This window comes from Leptonotus elevatus, chromosome 10 (genome assembly GCF_054856555.1).
Source record: "Leptonotus elevatus isolate MCC_2025b chromosome 10, RoL_Lele_1.0, whole genome shotgun sequence".
In the NCBI taxonomy this organism is placed as follows: domain Eukaryota; kingdom Metazoa; phylum Chordata; class Actinopteri; order Syngnathiformes; family Syngnathidae; genus Leptonotus; species Leptonotus elevatus.
The window spans coordinates 3422203-3441720 of NC_141248.1; the positions used below are offsets into that span (position 1 = coordinate 3422203).

Consider the following 19518-nt stretch of genomic DNA (forward strand, 5'->3'; position numbering starts at 1 on the left):
CAACAATCAGAAAATAAAGCTTATACCTCTTCTGAGCAAAACAATGTTCATCATCCATGGTTTAGTGAAATGAAAGAACTCTTATCAAATTAGTTTTCTTCAGTCTTAGTATATTTTAAGTTTTGAAGGAGAGTTCTGGGGGTATTATAAAGCGACACACAACAGCACATGCAAGAAAATCCAAATTGTTTTCATTCAAAAGTGATGATAATGTGGGATGAGTCTCTTGGTCATTTACATTTACTGTATCATTGGTAGTCTACTCAAATGTCTTTTGTTTCCAGTGGTTTAAAAATCTACATCATGTCTCATTTGGCTTAACAACATTAAGCAAATGAAAAATGTGTCATGGTATAGTTTCTGTCCCTTTGAATATGCTTAACTCATTCACTCTCAGACATTTTCACTGAAGCAACCCCCTTCACTCCCGGCTGTTTTACTGGATTTTGATTGATTTGGCAAGGCCCACAGAATATTGTGTTCTATTGCTATAAAAACATGGAATTTACCAAAAGAAAGATTAGAGTATTTTCTTTCACAAGGAAAAAAAGTATATTTCTATCTGTTTCCGTTTTGCAAGTTTCATCATTATTCACAAATCTGTTTAGAACTGTGGGTAAATGAGCTTTTTTCAACATGGCCTTGGTTGCTCTCGTTTGTTCTGCTGCCACCTGCTGGCCGTTTTTGTAATAACTACCATTTCTTCAACGGTTCTCTTCAGTTGAGAGGCTGCATCAAAGCCTTCTGTATGCTTTAGCACAACAATCGGACCACATACCGGTCCCGGGCCGTGGGCCACTTTGGACCGGGCTGAGGTGGGCCCACACAGTTGAAAGAATTAAAAAATTTGCGTTACGTTTACCCTGACAAGTTGTATTACCAAAGAAGGTGTCATCATACAGCAGTCTTTTTTTTTTTTGCATAGTTCTGTTACCATTGGAATAATTTCTTCTGATCATTACCGGCTTTATTTATTTATTTATTTTTTTACATTTGTTTAATATCTTAATTTGCAATGTAATATTCATGAACTAACATAACACGTTTTCCGGCCTTATCCAACCAGCTTGAAAAGCTTAGACCGCAGCATTATAGGAAGTATGACTAGCTTTTAGAAAATGAAAGGGTTTGTGGTTGACCTTAATTGTGGCTAGTATTCTTCAATGTTGATATAAGTAATCAGCTGCCATGTAGATGCATGCTTGAAAAGAAGCAACTATTCAGTGCCATTCACGCTACCGGTTTGTGTTGGCATGCAGCTTCTGCACTGGTTATATCCCTTTGCTTTTGACCATACAATGTATAGCTAATCTCTTCTCTAGGTCAACTATAAGAGTTTTGACTTGATTGGGGAAAACCAACTCGACAGTGCAGATAATTGCACACATTTATTATTGAAATTTTCAGTGTGTGCTTTTAGTCGTGTAGTGCTTGAGTTTCTGGCAGCTCGTGTGGGATCTTAGTTCATTGAGACTGAGAAAGTCTGTCATAATGTAATCATCTGTACTGGTTCAGTTTTGGTTATTTAGCTGGATTTTTGTCTGTCGTACTACTATGAATCATATCAGGCTCAGTTTGGCCTTGACCTACATTTTACCCACCTTCTTCACACACTGACACAGTCGCACACATTCACACAGACAGAGGATTTTTGACGCGGAGAGAAATACCCAGTCGAGAGATTAAAGCGTAAACCACTAATCTGACGGTGAATGAATGGTTTTGTGTGCCGACTAAATGTGGGCTGGATTTATGTGTATGCAGAATCGGCACAAATGGTTGTTAAAATAATTTATGTCTTCTCATTCTGCATTGCAAAAGTTTTTTCCCCCCTGACATTTGTTAGGCCCATTCTGTTTAATTTTGAAAATTTTTCTTTTTTTTCTTCTTTTTGATCAGCTTGACCCACTAATTACCAAAGAACTGATTTTCGACAAGAGGATCTCCCTCATAGCGGCCGTTCTTCTTATCGCCCAGCCCTATTACAAATGTGTTTCTGTGGTTTTGGTCAGAGCTTTCATGTCCTTTCACACCAAATACATTCAAGCCCAGCAAAATTTTTCAAAATAGCTTACTATGGGCTCAAGTCCAACTCCTGATTGATTAAATGTCCTAAGATTCCTGTCCATACACAATACCCTTATGTTGTTTTGTTTAGGTTTCTCAGGACTATGATTCTTATCAGGGGGAGAACACGATGGAGGTAATGCGGAGAAATGTGTGTGGCACGCCTGGAAGAGGATATATGAGGATAAGAGAATTCAATGAAGTGAGGGCCAGAGGGGATAGAAGTCCATATAAAGATGGAGATGAAAACATTCTGTCTCCTTGCCATGTGTTATTGTAACTACAACAGCTCTATGCCTTGGAGATATTGAACTCTGTGTTCACCAGCCAAATCAGGCATGGACTATCTAAACAAGCGGCTGGGAAAATATTTTTTTGTGTGCAAACTGTTAAAATTAATGTGAAATATGATTAATTTTGACACCTACACACACACATGAACAAACACGGATACACTTACATGAATATCTTTCACATCTTGTTGTACACTGTGGATCTGTTGGAGGTGAAGAATTCCACATTGAGGTGTGTCTGCAACACATTCCCTCTGCATTCCTGTTTAGGGCTGACTTTGGGTCAGCGGTCATATTAACAAAGCCGACATAGAGTGTTACCAAAGTGTTAAATGTCTGTGTGTGTGTGTTGTCCTACACCTTGCACGTGCTTGCAGCAAGGAGACTGTGCACGTCTAATTGCCAATGCAACTAGTTTTGTCTATCATTATATGTCAAATAGAGCGTTTAATAAGCATTTCAATACTGTACATCACAACGTGCTGAAACAGAAGTGTGTGTTTCAGGGAAGGAAGGCAAGAGGAATTTATGTGATATAGTGCCCACAGTCGGACTATGTTCTTTTTAGGTGGCAGCTGTCACTTGTCACATGCACACAAATAAGAAGCAATTGTCCACACACATTTCGCTACTTCAGCCACTGTGCGCGTACATTGCTTCACTCCTTCCCTAGAAAGGGTCAGTAGGATAAAGTAGGACAGTTGGGATAATTACGTAATACACAAGTCAGTGCTGTAACTTAGCTGCTTGTTATGGCTGTAAATGAAAGTTTCTGTATGTGGATATACTGTATGTTAGCACAATCATTTCCAATACTTATTTGGCAGGCTTCTCGTCTCCTGTAAAGCGGCAAAGGAAATGTTACATGATCCCACAAAAATGCAATACTGCCTGTTTTATACCTCCACCGAACTCAGCTAGCTGGATCACTAGAATACAACACATGGACAGTTGGTTTTGCAACCCGAGATATTTACTTCATGTTTTGGATGTACCCATAGATGCCAAGTATTGACTTTAAGTTTTTTTTCTCTCTTATGGATTTAGGTTTTTAAACTACACAGAGTTTTTGTTTTATAATCTAAAACTACAAAGATGTATTGTTTCACCAAATTAATACCGGTGATATAACTTCATTTTATTTACACTTGTATGGCCCCTTAAATGTTAAAATGTTATAAAACATTGCCATTTCTTTCTAAACGCATTACACGTTTGAAGATAACTGCTGAAAATATATAAGGAATGAGAACTGTTTAGTGCTCAACTCAATTGTGAGGATATAGCATTAAACTGTTTCTCACCATTTCAGTTCTCCTGATTTTTTTATTTTTTATTTTTTGAGAGCTTGGGCATAAGTCTGCATTTCCTCCCACTATACATGAACTTGTGAGGTATAATTACTTGGCCCATTTCTACTGCATCACCATGCAGTTAGCTACTGTAGCTATCTACTATGCTTACACATTGAAAATGCATCTTCGCTGAATGCCACAATTTACAGAAAAGTTTGGTATTATTTCAACGCGCAAATTATTATTTTTTTGTTTTTCAGGCTAAAATAAAATGTTGGAAGGCAAATCATTGTAGACACATTACTAGCAGTGAATATGTACCGGTAGTCAAAAGTCTCTCATATGTGAGCCATTTGCTGAATAACTTGTGCCACTGTCTTTAATAAAGGGTTGTGTTTTTTATTTTGATTAAACAGAGAAGATAATCAGTCTTCTTTCATGAAGGACTATCATTGAGCAATTACTGTTGATATGCTGAAATCAGAAGATTTTACCAATTTTAAATGAATGAATGGCTCCAAATGATTACTCGATTATTAAAATATTTGTCGATTAATTTGATAATCGATTACTTGTAGATTAATCAATGAATTTTGACGGCTCAAATTTTTTGTCATGGCATGGAAATACCTGTCACGACCCGGTCAGATGCTTTCCAGCCACGGGAGACTCTAAACTGATGCAAAATATATTTGTGCGTCTCAAACATGCAGATACGCTGTAACAATGGCTTGATTTCTTTTTTTTCTCTTCATATTTTAAATATATTGTTGGCTATATGTAATTTTTATATTTGTTTTTAATCATTCAAATCTGGCAGTGTTGCTAACAGTCTTGTGTGTTGTCAAATTTACACCACTCATTTTCGCTTTACAGTGAATTTAATGTTTTCTAAAGAAGATACATTTTTCCATAATTTCTATGCAAATATTTTGGGGGGGGGGGGAAATACAGATTGTGCTCAACCTTTTGCTGTTCCACTGTACAATATTTTAAAGAGTCTTAAGAAACACTATCCTTTTGCAGTTATTAATACACATGATGCAGTTGTTCATCTTGGATCATCAAAGTGGAAAAATTGCACAATGACAGATGGGCTTGGATGATTTTTGATAGTATTCCAGTGATCCTTTGCAATTATGTTGACATTCTCTGATAATCCCATGCAGTCAGAGTAATGGCTTTGTCGCTGTTTTTAGATATTAGTTCATTGCGTGCAAACAGTTTTAGAATCCCAGCCTGCTCCGAGCACTCTTTCTTTGAAACTGACTTCTTTATAGGCCATATGTTGCACTGATCCAAATTGCACAACTGTAAATTTGTCAATGGTAGGGTTTGAGTGAGACCTGTTAAAAAGGAAGAACAAAAAAAAAAACTACTTCAACAGCAACTCATGTTATTATTTTTTTTAATGCGATTGTTTGTCTGTCGAGGGATTGCTCTCGCTCTGACGTCCACCCATCAGTGTCTTGGGGGATGGTAATCCATTCTTTCCATATGCAGATAGTGACTGCTAGATTAGGCAGACCCTGGGAGAGGATTATGGCTTCAGGACTTGGCCCCCCTACTATTTTACCTCCTCGTTAACCATGCAACCCCCAACCCTATCACCACACCTCCATCCCTGCTTCCTGCAGTCTTCTCTTGCCGTAATATCCTCTACCCTTCTTCCTCTCCTCTCCTGGGTAAATCTCCAGTCTCTTGAGTGTGTCGGTTGCTAAATGAAGAGGTGGGGAGCAGATTAAAATAGAGAACCGTATAGTTTTTTGTGCTTTAGATCCAATTGTGCATTTAACTTACACTTGTTCATGAATGGTATCTATGCAGACACATGCAGATACACATATATGCACACACACAAACAACGTGATGTTATGAATGGGTTGGAGTGTATCCAATGGCGAATACATGTCTTTTAAGCCATATTTTTTGCAGTTGCCTCTCCAAATATGCTGTGGTAGACTTGCGCACGAATGTGTGTGTGTTTACAATTTGCATTCACTTTAAGATACTTTTTTTTAAACAGATTGCTGTAATCTATTTTAGTGTATTCAGGCACATCTATGAGGGCTTTTTGTTTAAAGTTTGTTTTGTTATAATACATTGTCATTTATTCTGTGTATGTACAGTGTAGTCAATTTTATGCCAAGCTTGGGACCTGGAGAGCAATTCAATTTCGAAACTGATTATATGGACAAGAAAACGTTTGAGAAACCCCAATCAGACTTCGACCAAATGTGACCGACACCTACAGCCTGTGGTCTCGGCCTGACCGTCGGCATATCACGCAGGAAAAATGACAGAAATACACACCGCAACAAATGTTCACCACCACGACTATTACTCGAAATACCTTGTGCGCATGCGTTAGACGCAATACCCCTCCACAACATCGGCGGCAGTAGTCACTATTCCTCCCGGAAAAAGGTAACCGGAAAGCCCTTTACGGGGGTGGGATATAAAAACGTAAACGATGCATACTGCTATCTTTTTCACTCAGGCCCAAAGTACTGCCACATGATGCACACCCTCAGGCACTTTATATAGTATTGTGTAATATACAAGAAATGTAAATCCTACCTGATATGTCCAGTTGTGTCTTCATGTCTTGCCATAGTTCAGCTTTCATCACTCGACAGATATACCCCTTAACGGTAATATAATACAATGCCGGTCTCTCTTGAACCATAGTGATGAATTCATCTTCTCGATTTTCTGTCCAGACAGACATGATAATTACGTCTAAATGTGAAAGGTGATAATCTGCAAACATGAGCAAAATTATTCATCCACATTTGTCACTTCCTGTTCTTGCCCCATGCGCTGATTCGCTAGCTAACAGCCGATTCAACATGTTAAATCTGCGGAAAACGCCCCCCACCTCAATCTTCCCCTCCCGATGCTTCCCGACTGCTACGACATTACGACGGTGATTTTATAAATTAATCGGACGGCACTTACTGACACCCGGACACTTCCCGCCTTCCGACGTCGAATTGGTGTATTGAGGTCTTTACAAAGACAAATATTGTATGTACTGTATTTCTGGGCCATACTGTTTCCATTGTAGTCGCCAAGTTTACTTACTTCATGTTTGGCAGTTAATGTTCTGCTATACTAGACGTGATCCACATGCTGTGATGCAGTGTAGAGGGCAGAGAATTTGTCTGAGCGCCCTTTCACTTCCTTCTTCCTCCTTCTCATCATCCCTCCAGCGCAACCTTCTCCTCCTCTTTCTCCCCTCCAGTTGTGAATGCTGTAATTGATATGCCACTGGCAATAAATCAGAACCGCACCAGGGTGAGCAACGACCATTATCTGAGCGGACAGGTTTGAGGAAACGGGAAAGAGGGAGCGATGACCCCCGCTCTACTCACAAGAGGCACTGGAGCCTCATCAACTTGACCTAAAACACCTCCATCGCCTCCTTGCGGGCTTCCCACTACCGTCAAGCCAAACAAAATTATCTAAGGTCAAGGCGCAGCGACCCCTAAAGCTTTTCCTGGTTTTCCTCACCTCACTTTGCATCCCTCATTACTATTCCTAGTCTGTAGTGACGTACTGAGGTTCTCTGTCAATGTAAAGGACATCCTGATCTCAAATTCAATCAACTTGACCCTTTAGTGCCAGTTCACTCTAATGTTTTTCCTTGATGTGATAACATCCTCAGTTCCTTTGACACTGTGGCTGCACATTCCTAAATTGCGTTCCTGCTTTGAAATGATTGACATGTTGTTCCCTAGATGGTGCCAGATGTGGCTCGCAGTCTGCCCTAGTGCTCTTCCCTCTGGTTCACTTTAAATAAAGAGGTGACTGAGGGCGCACTCACATTAGGGCCATTTCTTCCGCACTGTACTGAGGCCTGATTGCAAACAATCTGAAATTTATTTGAATTTGGTCTCCTTGTACACTCATTCTTCGTTAAGCTTCTAGCCTTAACTTTAAAATAATGTGGCAGCTGTCCTTCGTACACCACTACATTAACAATTACCATCTGCAGTAATTTGAAAGCCCTTTGTTGTAGCTTGTTCATTTTAGTAATGCGGTGGTTTATGTCCAAGTGGAGACAGTGTGCGCCAGGTTGTTGAATATTTGGTAACTTCATTCAGAACCTTGCATTCAAGTGCCTCATCCTTGGTCTCTTGCTCAAGTGCATGTGGAGCACTAATTAAAATGCAGGACTTGCCTTTTGTTTGGCTCCTGCTGGGCCTCACTAATAAAACACCCACTCTTTTTTCCTCAAGTCTTTTTGTGTATCACCTGCCCTAATTTTAGCACCTTAATTGTTTTTTTTGTTTTTTTTTAGAGTGCCAATTTGAGATGTACTGATTTTATTTTGCTTGATCATGTTTTTTTCTTCTTCTTCTTCTTCCAGTTCCAGTATGTTTTTAATGCTCTATTATACATTTGTTCCTCCCTCCTGTATGAACATTTGGTGACAGCGTAGCTGCTTGAACCTGACTGTCTCAGCTCAGCACTGGTTTGCTATTCTATGAACAAGACCAATAATTTCACCCACGCCATGTTCACTGTTTTAATGCATTGCTTGCAGGAAATGCTAACTAAATTGATGTGTAACCCAGTGAATTCGGCTAGAAGTTTATTATTTTAAATACAAAATTTGTTCATATGCATCATTACCTTATGCTTAGGATGACATCCTTATTAGGGGCCTATCCATCCATTTAGATGCTGTGCGAGCTATGAGAAAATTCAACTATGTGGACCGCACAGAAATGATTAGCCATTTAGTGTGGCATCACATCATTTCAGACAAGTGAAGACAAATGGTCAAAGTAAAATTCTCTTTAGCGTCTTTTTTTTATCTTCATTATACAGGTACATACGTATTTCAGTGCTCTACAGTCATCAAACCTGCTAGGATTCACTAGATAGATAAATTACATTCCGCATTTTAAATGGACGGCTCACTTTTGTTTTGGTAATAGTATGAGTAAATTATCTGAAGCTTGTAAAGTCCAGGTGGTATGCTATTACCACTCGGTCTTGATCCACGTAGGATAAGAATTGTAGAATTGAAAACCAGAGCTGGGCACTTCCGTTAACCATCAATTTCCTTCAATGACGATACCCACCTTTCGTCGGATGCAAAATACACGGAATGAGAGGGACTGTCTGTACTCACCCAGACCAACGTAAACGTGCTTAATTTGGTGCTCAGTCCGTGTATTTTTGTTTGGCATCATTGGGCACTCGGTGGCCTTTGTCATCCAAGAAAAGATGAAGATTAACGGAAGTGCTAGCTCTATTGAAAACGCACATTCATTCTTCTGAGCTTGGTTAGCTGACAACCTGACCATCTTCTTGATTGATTGATAGATGGATGGATAGCCTTGCTCCTAAATGTCCCACCACACTTGGAGCAGGAGGCAGAAACCTGGGATTCCATTTGATTATTCCCTGTCATGGCTTTTCCCTTCCCTATCATATTACTTTCCCGGGGTCCATAATGATTCTCATCTTTTCTGATTTGAAGTGGTCATAAAACACTGTTTGTGTAGACACTTTGATTGTCAAGGTCAAATTGAAGCATGGCTTCCCTAGGAATGTGGCGTTCAGTTTAGCATAATCAGCATTTACAGCAGATTTCTGCTCAGTGCGACCAGAATTGGTCTGTCAAAGTAGCAGCATAGACACGCCTCCAACTCTAAATATCATAGTTAGAAAGTGTCTATTGTTGTTTGTGATGCTGCACCAGTTCAGGGACCTCAGAATGACCTCTTTAGTATATCATGTTCTGTATGGATAAATGTGTATGAAATAGGAACACCTCCTGTTTATTTTCAGCCATGTAGTGTCAGCACCAATCTACAGTATATAGTGATGTAGCTATTAATAATTGGGCTATACATATGGAAGGTTTGGAAGTTGATATATTGCTTGTTGTGTTAATAATCCAGAAGGCTCAATCTCAATGCTAACATTTTGATAATTACAATATGGGTTACTGGGTAGTGTGTTGACCCCATTCATACTGTGACAGGAGACCTGGCTACAAATTGTTTTCCGATGTAACAATGCCCACTGGCACGTGATCAAACATTTGCCTCCTCTGATTGAAGTTATAAAATATTACTGATTTTAATGTTGTGTCCATTACTCATTCCAGCAAGTCTTATATTATATGTACAGAGCCTTCAATAATTGGCTCATGCCTCCCCTGCTATCTTCCCTCATAATTAAATGCCAACACACATTTGCCTTCCAGACTTGATTTGATATCATTAATTCATCACGGTGGCAAATGTCAGCTTTTTTTCCCCTCCTCATTTTGTCAGTTTAATTTGTGAGCCTTTAAGGCCCCTCCATACTTGATGCATAATCAATAGGAAATGTTCCTCAGTCACTAACTTTTTTTTTTCTCTGCCTTCTAGGGCTCGCACCACGTTCCTCTGTGGATGACGTTCCTGATGATGGTGTGCGACGTCGCGAACAGGACAGTGGATCAATAGAAGTGTTTGTTTCCCTCTTCATCTTCCACTGTCTTCTTTACATAGTACACATTTGTACCTTGACAGTAGACCACAAAGACTCAAAATCCTGACTTGGAACTCAAGTACCAGAGGTTGCACTCTTCCTCTCTTTCTCCTTCCCTTCCCCCGCAAGCCTCTCCACGGGACAGACCAAACATGTGCTCAAAAGCTCGATCAACAGTTTCCCCTGTTCTTGGGAACCTGTTTCCTGTGTTTGGGCTTTTACTTATGATGACCTCATCCTTTTGTGGAGGCCAGCTGCCAACTTTCAAACGATTCACACCTGCAGAGTGGGGGCTTACACATTTGGCCATTCACAACAAAACTGGAGAAGTCTATGTGGGAGCTGTCAACTGGATTTTCAAACTGTCTAGCAACCTAACCAAGCTGCGTAGCCACATGACTGGACCGGTGGTGGACAACGAAAAGTGTTACCCTCCACCCAGTGTCCAGTCGTGCCCGCATGACCTGGCTCAGACACCCAACGTGAACAAGCTTCTACTCATCGACTATGCCCAGAATCGCCTCATTGCTTGCGGTAGTACTTCGCAGGGAATCTGCCAATTTCTACGTCTGGATGACCTCTTCAAACTGGGGGAGCCTCACCATCGTAAGGAACACTACCTGTCCAGTGTGGCTGAGTCGGGGACCATGTCAGGAGTCATCATAAGCTCCCCTCATAGTCCAACAAGCAAGCTCTTTATTGGAACCCCCATTGATGGCAAGTCCGAATACTTCCCAACCCTCTCCAGCCGAAAGTTGATGGAGAACGAAGAAAATGCCGACATGTTCAGCTTTGTGTATCAAGATGAGTTTGTCTCCTCACAGCTCAAGATTCCATCTGATACTTTGTCCAAGTTCCCAGCTTTTGACATATACTATGTTTACAGCTTTAGCAGTGAACAGTTTGTGTATTACCTTACAATGCAGCTGGATACTCAGCTCACGTCTCCTGATGCCAGTGGCGAGCAATTCTTCACTTCCAAAATCGTACGCCTATGCGTTGATGACCCCAAATTTTACTCTTACGTTGAGTTCCCCATTGGTTGTACTAAAGACGGTGTCGAGTACCGCCTGGTTCAGGATGCCTATTTGGCCCGACCAGGCCGCCAACTAGCAAATTCTCTGGGGATCTCTGAGAATGAAGACATCCTCTTCACAGTCTTCTCTCAGGGTCAGAAGAATCGTGCCAAACCACCCAAAGAGTCAGCATTGTGCCTATTCACCCTGAGGAGAATAAAGGAGAAAATCAAGGAAAGGATTCAGTCTTGTTACAAAGGAGATGGGAAGCTCTCCTTACCATGGCTTCTCAACAAGGAGCTGGCATGCATCAACTCTGTAAGTGATTTTAAATATTCTCTTTGTTTTCCCATTCAGAAAACTTCTCGAATAGGAAAATGTATGTTTACATGTACATTGTTTCCTTTCACATTCTAATGAAATAAATAACATGTTACATTATTAGTCAATAATATGTTAACATTCAAACAAGTGGACTGACCAATAGTATAGATCAGGGTTAACCAATTCCGGTCCCCGAGGTCTGGAGTCCTGCAGGTTTTAGATGTTTCTGCCCACTAGCACACCTGATTAATATAAACATATAAGCTCATCAGCATGCCTGATAACGATCCTGATCTATAGTATCAGGTGTGTTGGTAGGCGGAACCATCTAAAACCTGCAGGACTCCAGACCTCGAGGACCGGAATTGGTGAACCCTGGCCTGGACTATAGATATTTGAATAGTAAGCAATTGAGAACAGTTTCTCTTTGCCAACTGCCAGTTTTGGTTCTCAAGCCATTGTACTTTTGACAGCCATTCTATTCACCAACACCAACATGCTCACTTTCACTACATTTTAATTAAAATATTTATTGAAAGCTTTTTCTTTAAATGCAAGTGTCCTTCATTTCTACCAGAAGGCCTCTTTGCACACTAAACACACGCGTTGTTGTCTCAGAGAGGTAGATGCTGTGTTGTAACCCTTCTCTTTACGGTTATTCATTTGCCCGAGTTTAGGTGTTTTTTGTTCGGTAGTGCAAGTGATGTGTAGCCACGGCCTATTCACCCCCCATTCTCCCTCTTCATCATCAAACACTCTGTAAAGGAACTCTTTCCAGTTCAGTGGTTGTCTCATTCTTTTTGGTGGATTTTTTTTTATGGCCTGTCACACAGACAATAGCTCTGATTTAGGAAACAAGATCTCATTTATTTCAGTTTGACCCTTGCCATTTTGCAAAAGAAACATATAGAGTGTGTCTGTGTACAAAAGTGCAAAAGGCTAAAATGTGACATTCAGTTGTTTAGTGTGAGGTCTATTTTTAAAGTTGAATATAAGCACATGTGATTCAGATGCTCAAGTCTTGTGCCTATTGCTCTCATTAAAGATAAAAAAATTGTGTCGGTTGTACTGAAGGCTTGGCTGTCTTTTTCCATGGGGCTGATTACTTTGACCTCATATTTTATTAATGTGGGTCCATGAGTTTTGCTTGTAAAAAACATCAGAATCAGGTAATTAAAAAAAAAAAAGAGATTTGTTGACCCTCGTCTTAGTGCTGAAGCTTTCATGTTAAATGACAAGCACATTCAATTCTTTTCTGTTTTAATCTTTCTAATCTCCTTTTAAACAAGATATTTTACATTCTTGTGAGCTAGAAATGCTTTATTATATCCTAACTTCTGCTCCCCATCCACTCTGCCTCTCAAAATGATTTTGGTCACCGCTTGTTCTCATGAGTTATCATAACCCTACGGATAATTAATATTCTACTGTATTTAAGATGGCTGCAATGATGATGTAAGATGAGCACAATGGCTAAGCCTGATGACAGCAGCGAGGCCTGAGGGTCAGCCTCAGGTTATTGATGCCTGCTTCATTGCCCTCAAGCAGTGACCTCATGTCATCTACCCACACTGACTGGTGACCATAACCACAGTCAGCGGACCGAAGGACCTTAAATCTGACCTCACATGAATGGCAGATATATTTTTTCTGTGTGAGCGTGAGCTGGTGTAATTCAAAATGACTAGTTAAAACACACACAAATTTTGCTTCCTGCTGCTAAGCTTTAAGAACCAGAAGTCAGTTGCGTCTTCATACCTTAAATTGATTAATTGATAAATCATATTGATTGTTTGGAATTGTTGATTAATCACATTTTGAAGCATTTGAAGCAAAATGGAGTGTACTTCTTGAATCACCACTGAGTCATGCATCAAATTTGGATCCAGACTAAATTAACCAGTCTCTAGCAGTTCCCAGGTTAATAGCAAAAGACAAGGTGCAAAACATTTTTTCCACCCCTGTACCTTCAACTAATCTGACTCTACGGGGTACTAGCAATTTCCTTCCTTCCTTCCTTCTTTCCAGCCCTTGAACTCTTAATCTAGTGGTGTTTAAGTCTCACCCACTGTTTCCAAACTTCCCCACAACTTCAAATGTGCTTTCTAACTCCTAAACCCCGAATACAACTGCATTTGACTGAGCAGTGTGAGAAAGCTGTTTAGCTTGACCCTGCGTTACAGCGGTGCAGAGGGCAGGCCAGGGAGGAGAGCGGGAGGCCTGCACAGCTGTTAGACGCACAGTCATGATTGATGACCCCCGAGCCCCACTAGTCCCAGGGTGGACTTCCTATTTGTGCCGCATCATAATTTCTGTCCTCTGGCAATCATTAGCGTGATATGTTTATGGGCACTGTGTGATGGTGGCTGGTTCTTGTTACCTGAGATATTTGGTCTTTACATAGATACACGCACACCACCTACCTTCATTCACATTCCAAAATTGTTATGTTGTTCCTGTCATGTGTGTGAGTATAGTTGTGTGTTTGTGCGACTGTTTTTGTCCCGAGCTTTATTAGTGAACCCCTGACCTTTTCTTTGGCTCGAAGGTGGATCAATACAAACCAGTTCCACCAAGAGAGCGCACGTGAAAGCAAGATTGTAGTGTGGGACGAGTAAGCTACCACAAAACCCCCCCAAAACAAAACAATTCTTGAGTTTAGTGAAGAAAAGAATCTATGCTGTAGGTAGCAAAGTAGAGCGGAGTGCTCAAAGTGGGCGTCCATACAGGGAGAAACCTTTAAATAGTCAGAGATCAGAGAAAAGCTATAATCTCACAGCAGAGACAAAAGACATTTATAATATGGTGAGGTGGAGAGTGTAATAAAATTTAGAGGCAAAACTGAATGAAAAAGCTCAATTTAAACATCTCACTCAAAATAAACAGGCCAAATCTGAACGGAATTTCATTCAGATTTACGGGGGTGGTATCCTCTCCAAACAGAAGCCATGTATGTTTCAATCCAATGCTCTGTCTTGAAACAAATGCATAGTGAGTTTACGCATGAAAATGCTGGTCTGTGATGGGATCACTTTTTTTTTTAAATAATTTGTGTGTATCAAGCTGTTGCTTTAATCAAGATGTAAAAACCAATCACAACCGCAGTGCTAAATAGACGACTGTACACCCATCTTGATAAATCACGTGATGTTACATTGATCTGCGCACGTCACATGGCGGTAAAACAACTGCTCTGATTAATGTCATGGTGCATGTAAGATCAGGTCACACAGGACCAGAGATCCTCAATCGGAATGATTTCACTCGGAATTTCAAAAACCGTCATCAACCCAACTCTTAAACCTGGCTATAGTATGGAGGCCTTTGGTTCATGTGTTCCTTTTTAATGAGTGGCGGCCAGCTGTTCACTGGCAGTGTCAAAGGTGGTAGCTGATGCCCAAAAATCTATTCAAATGACAATTTACCTTTATGTAAGTGGAAGCTTGTTCTTACTACGATTAGATATCTTGAGCCCAGCTTGTGTCAGCAAGTAAGATTTTGCTAATGTTGTTCCAAACAAAGCAAAGGACAATTGACTCTGTGAGACCCGCTCTTAACCTTATTAAATCCATCACGATGAATATCATTTAATGGGTGTAACTCACTTGTGGACCGTGTAATACACAACCCTATTCTAGTGGAATACCCAGAATGGATCTGTGTGGGCAAAAGTGTTTAAGTAATTTGCCTTGATTAATTGAGCCCGAGTTGATGAGCAGCGTTAATTGGTAGTCTAAATGAGGTGAGCTAGGAGAACACTGATTGCGCAGGTGGCCGTTTATGTTACTGCTGCTATTAGGTCACCTTTCAGATGAATAATTTGCTGAATGTGGAATTATTCCCCCCCCCCCCCCCCAAACACATCTTTATGTATGAAAGAACATGTGAATGAGTGAGAAAGAGCCAACAATGTCAAAGCCGCTCTGCACTCAAAAGCCTTGTTCTCATCTCGTTATTAGGGGACATTAGAAAAGCTTTTGGAAAAGACATCATGCAGTTAGTGTGTGCGAGCAGCTCAGTTCTTCATGTTGTTTGACCTTTCTGTCTGTCTCTCTGAGGAGAATTTAGCTCAACAAAATCCCCTTCCCTCACTACACACTAATGATACTAATTGCCAATGTAATTGTGTATTGATCTGCGGTGTGTGTGGGTGGTGTGATGCTTACATCATTATCAGGAGTAATTAGAAAATGTGGGCCAGACAATGCGCCTGCAGTGCTGACATATTCAATTATTTATTTACTTACATTAGTCAGGTTTCCATCCAAATTGTTTCACATTTTTTAAGCGAATTTACTGAAAATGCGCAAAACAGACATGCTACTTGTTCTTCTTTTGCAAATATTGAGAGGGGACTGCGCCGCTGTAGGTGGCGGTATACACAATAGAGATGTGATCCACCAGAAATTTAAAAGAAGAAGAAGAAGACCAGGAAGCGACTTTGTAATTCTTGATCAACCGTAGCGTTTCTTTGCTGCTTTCCATCTAAAATTTCTCTTGCTTCGTCCCCCCCAAACATACCCTATCTGATTGTCCGACATTGCTTTGTGACTATAAACGTACGTGTGATGTAATATCCGGTTAAAAGTTTTTTTTCTTCTTCAAATTTCTGGCATTTCCATTCAGTTTTATTTTTGCATTTCTTGAAAATTCGAATAAAAAAAGGATGGATGGAAACCCAACTAGTGTTAGTAGGGGTGCACGATAACAGTTTTTTCCTCTGATACTGATAACTTCCTGCTCTTCCACACCAATTCGATACCAATGTCAATAACCAACAACTTTTTTTGTATACGACAAATACATGTGTTGTTGCAGCTTAAAAGAATAAAGCAAAGACAATGTTCAGTCGTATGTTATGCTATTTTCTGAACTCTTGTCACTTCAGACGGTGAGGCGATGAGCAATCTCAAAAGCTCTGATGCGTATCAGTCACTATCAATAAAGTTGGTCCTGTTTTATTGTCACCCACACAAGTATTTACGAATGCTTCAATGAATAAATCAGTTAAAACATTTTTTACTTAGCAGTATATTACAACAATGCACATTGCATACACACATTTTAAAATAAATGTAGGATCCCAAACATTTTACTGCTTCTGGCCATTTTCATGTGAAGACAAGCCGTTCAGGTAATAGATAGATGGATGGATGGATGGATGGGCATTTTCAAGGACCAAAATAAAAATGAAAGATTAAATTTATCACTCACCAGAGCTGCACTTCAATGAACCGTGGCCATTTGTATACAGTTGTGTCATAGTGTTTCCATCCATCCATCCATCCATCCATCCATCCATCCATCCATCCATCCATCCATCCATCCATCCATCCATCCATCCATCCATCCATCCATCCATCCATCCATCCATCCATCCATCCATCCATCCATCCATCCATCCATCCATCCATCCATCCAATATTGGTCCAATAATTATTATTATAACTGTTAGATAATTTGTTAGCTTCTACACACAAGGGATTATTTTTGTTAAATACGGTGGTGCCTTGAAATACAAGTGTTTTTTTTTTTTTTCTATGACCAAAAGACTTGTATGTCTTCATAGAAATGAATGGAAAATCCATTCTGCCCCCCTCCCCCCAAAAACCCAACAACAAAAATATAATGTATTTTTCCCAAAAGGAAAATGACACTCTAAATATTATTGTTCTGTATAAGAATAGTAACCTGATTAAATGGAATGTAAATAATTAGTTTTCATCATGATTTAATGCTTCAATTTATTGTGCTGCTCCTTATGGTGTTTCTGCCTTGGCCACCGAGGGTGTCACAGTGACTACAGACATGCAAGTTAAAGAACAAAAATTATACAGGGCTTTATTGCATCAAATGTGAATCAGTTTCCTTTACCAAGAAATGTGTGCCTGCTTGTCACTCAATTAAATGTCTTTCAGCGTTTTACTCTGTCAATCATAACCATATTGTGTCCCGGCCCAAACTTTGGAGTCAAAAAGGTAATTATGTAAGTTGACAAACATATTGGCAATCTTGGCGATGCAACAAAAGCAGCCTTTATTGGGAGCTTAGAATACAGTTTATTGACAGATGAGTGAAATGGGACATATCAATGGGTGTCACCTTGGTAACGAGAACTGAGAATGTCTGCGCAACCGTTGACGGCCAAGCAATCGTTACCTGATTTCCTTTTCACATGGAGAGTTTTCAACTTCTTCATTGTCACACATGCTAGCCTATAACATTCATACTGTATATGAAGTTAAAATTACTGCAATAAAGTTTCTTTTAAACACATTGAACACCAATGTTAGTCGGCTAAACTGCTTTTACTGTAACATTATTAATATGTAGCTCCAGAGTCCCTACCATTAGATGCCGGGTTGTTCCTCTGCAATAAATCACCAGGACTGCTTTTTGTCCGCTGTGCATACGCACGCACACACTGCAGCACCTCTTGCAAAAACTATTGCAATTTCTCTACAAGTTCAAGGCCCCCGCTGAGACTTCTGGGTAATTTATGAGGTGGCCTCACCCACAATTCTTCACTCCGCTATGCACACTCAGGTGAAAGCACCTGCGTCTCCCAACTGAGACTAGTGCTCAGTGTGTGTGTATGTATGTATGTATGTTCTATTGTGAAAACTTTTATCATGTGATAGGAAAACAACATGAGAGGCTGCAGAAGAATTGCCCCTGCGTTTGTCGCCAGATAATTCATTTGTTTTCAAAGCTATGGCTCGCACAGATGCACGCACACCCTCACAGAAGCCACAGCTTTCTTATCTACAGTTATCATGCTACATGGATACCTGTTGTGGTGGAGGTGCTAATGTGTGCACACTAGTGCAAGTCCTTTCTATTTTCTTGATTCAAGCAAATATTTTTCCTGCAATTTTAGCTGTTTTAGGTAGGAGTCATTGAATACACTGCACAACACATTTTTGAGGAAGAAGGAATGTTTTTCTTCACACACCAGCATAGGTCACCAACATCACATGCACAAGTCCCCTGCTGTTTCTTTTAAAGGCGCTGACTATTAATAAATTCTACTTGAGGCAGGCGCAATTTGCTCACACATATTTTACTAACATGAAATGGTAAAGAAATATCAGTTTTGCGTGCGACGTTAATCAGCCAGTGTAATTGCGGGGTGATTTGCATGTACACGCGTGATTGGTGCCTTGTGAATGACTACATTTCAAGAAGTGAGTTTAAACAGCTCCTTATTAGAAAAAACACAGTAGTGACCATTTGTAACAAACATATATGACTAAAGATCACACATCAGTCAAATCTAAAGAGCGTGTGATTAATTCAAAATGATTCATAATTTCTTTACTTGTGATTTAGAGCAGTTCCTCAAATACTGGTAGGTACTGTGCAACTTCACAACAGCTAGTGTCACTAGCTGTAATTAACTTTACGATGACGTCTTTCTCTGGGGCTTTGCGTAATACAGGGTAAGCCCCAAAGAAAACAATGCATATTAGTTAAAATAGTAAAGATAGAAAATGAAATTAAATATAAAAAAGTTTAAATAATGAAAACTCCAAATTGTACATGGTTGTGATTGTGAATGTGTGTGTGAATGCTGGTTTGCCTATATTAAAGCGGTCACTATCTACTATTTTTAGAATAAAGAATTCTATCGATTATTCAATCGATTAATCGAATAATTGGATACCATTTTATTTTGTATTAGTGTATTGTAAAACCATTTTTCTCCCTGATTGCTTATTAACCAATTATTGTTTATTCTGTATTGTTTCGTGATACAGGAAAAAAACAACAACTAAACAACATAAATAATATCAAACGACAGTGATGGATGCTGTGCTGACTAACTTTTTCTAACTGATTTTTACTGCTCCAACCAGTTTAGTTTGCAAATGTCTAATTTTGATTAAACACAAAAGATAATCAGTTTGCTTTCATGAAAGACAATAATTCCTGTTGAGAGGCTGAAATCAGAGGATTTGGACACTTTAAATTGAACAATAGCTCTAAACGATTACTCCATTCCATCTATCCAATACTCAATTA

General features: G+C 39.8%; 1 protein-coding gene and 1 long non-coding RNA gene across 3 annotated transcripts in view; one reads left to right on the forward strand and one right to left on the reverse strand.

Annotated features, from left to right (window-relative positions):
* The window catches only part of plxna1b (plexin A1b), a 200459-nt gene that overhangs the window by 23855 nt on the left and 157086 nt on the right, over nucleotides 1–19518 (forward strand). Inside the window, exon 2 of the mRNA XM_086086176.1 lies at nucleotides 10051–11487. Coding sequence (XP_085942302.1) covers nucleotides 10306–11487 — 1182 coding nt within the window. The 5' untranslated portion in view covers nucleotides 10051–10305. The remainder of the gene's footprint in view (nucleotides 1–10050; nucleotides 11488–19518) is intronic.
* On the reverse strand, nucleotides 5089–7213 carry LOC147166754 (uncharacterized). Of its 2 annotated transcripts, XR_015096358.1 has the most exons (4): nucleotides 7033–7213; nucleotides 6743–6928; nucleotides 6236–6370; nucleotides 5089–5372 (listed from the first exon to the last, which is right to left on the reverse strand). It is a non-coding gene; the product is annotated as an uncharacterized LOC147166754 (long non-coding RNA). The 2 variants fall into 2 exon arrangements; XR_015096357.1 differs by having other exon boundaries at nucleotides 6743–7213.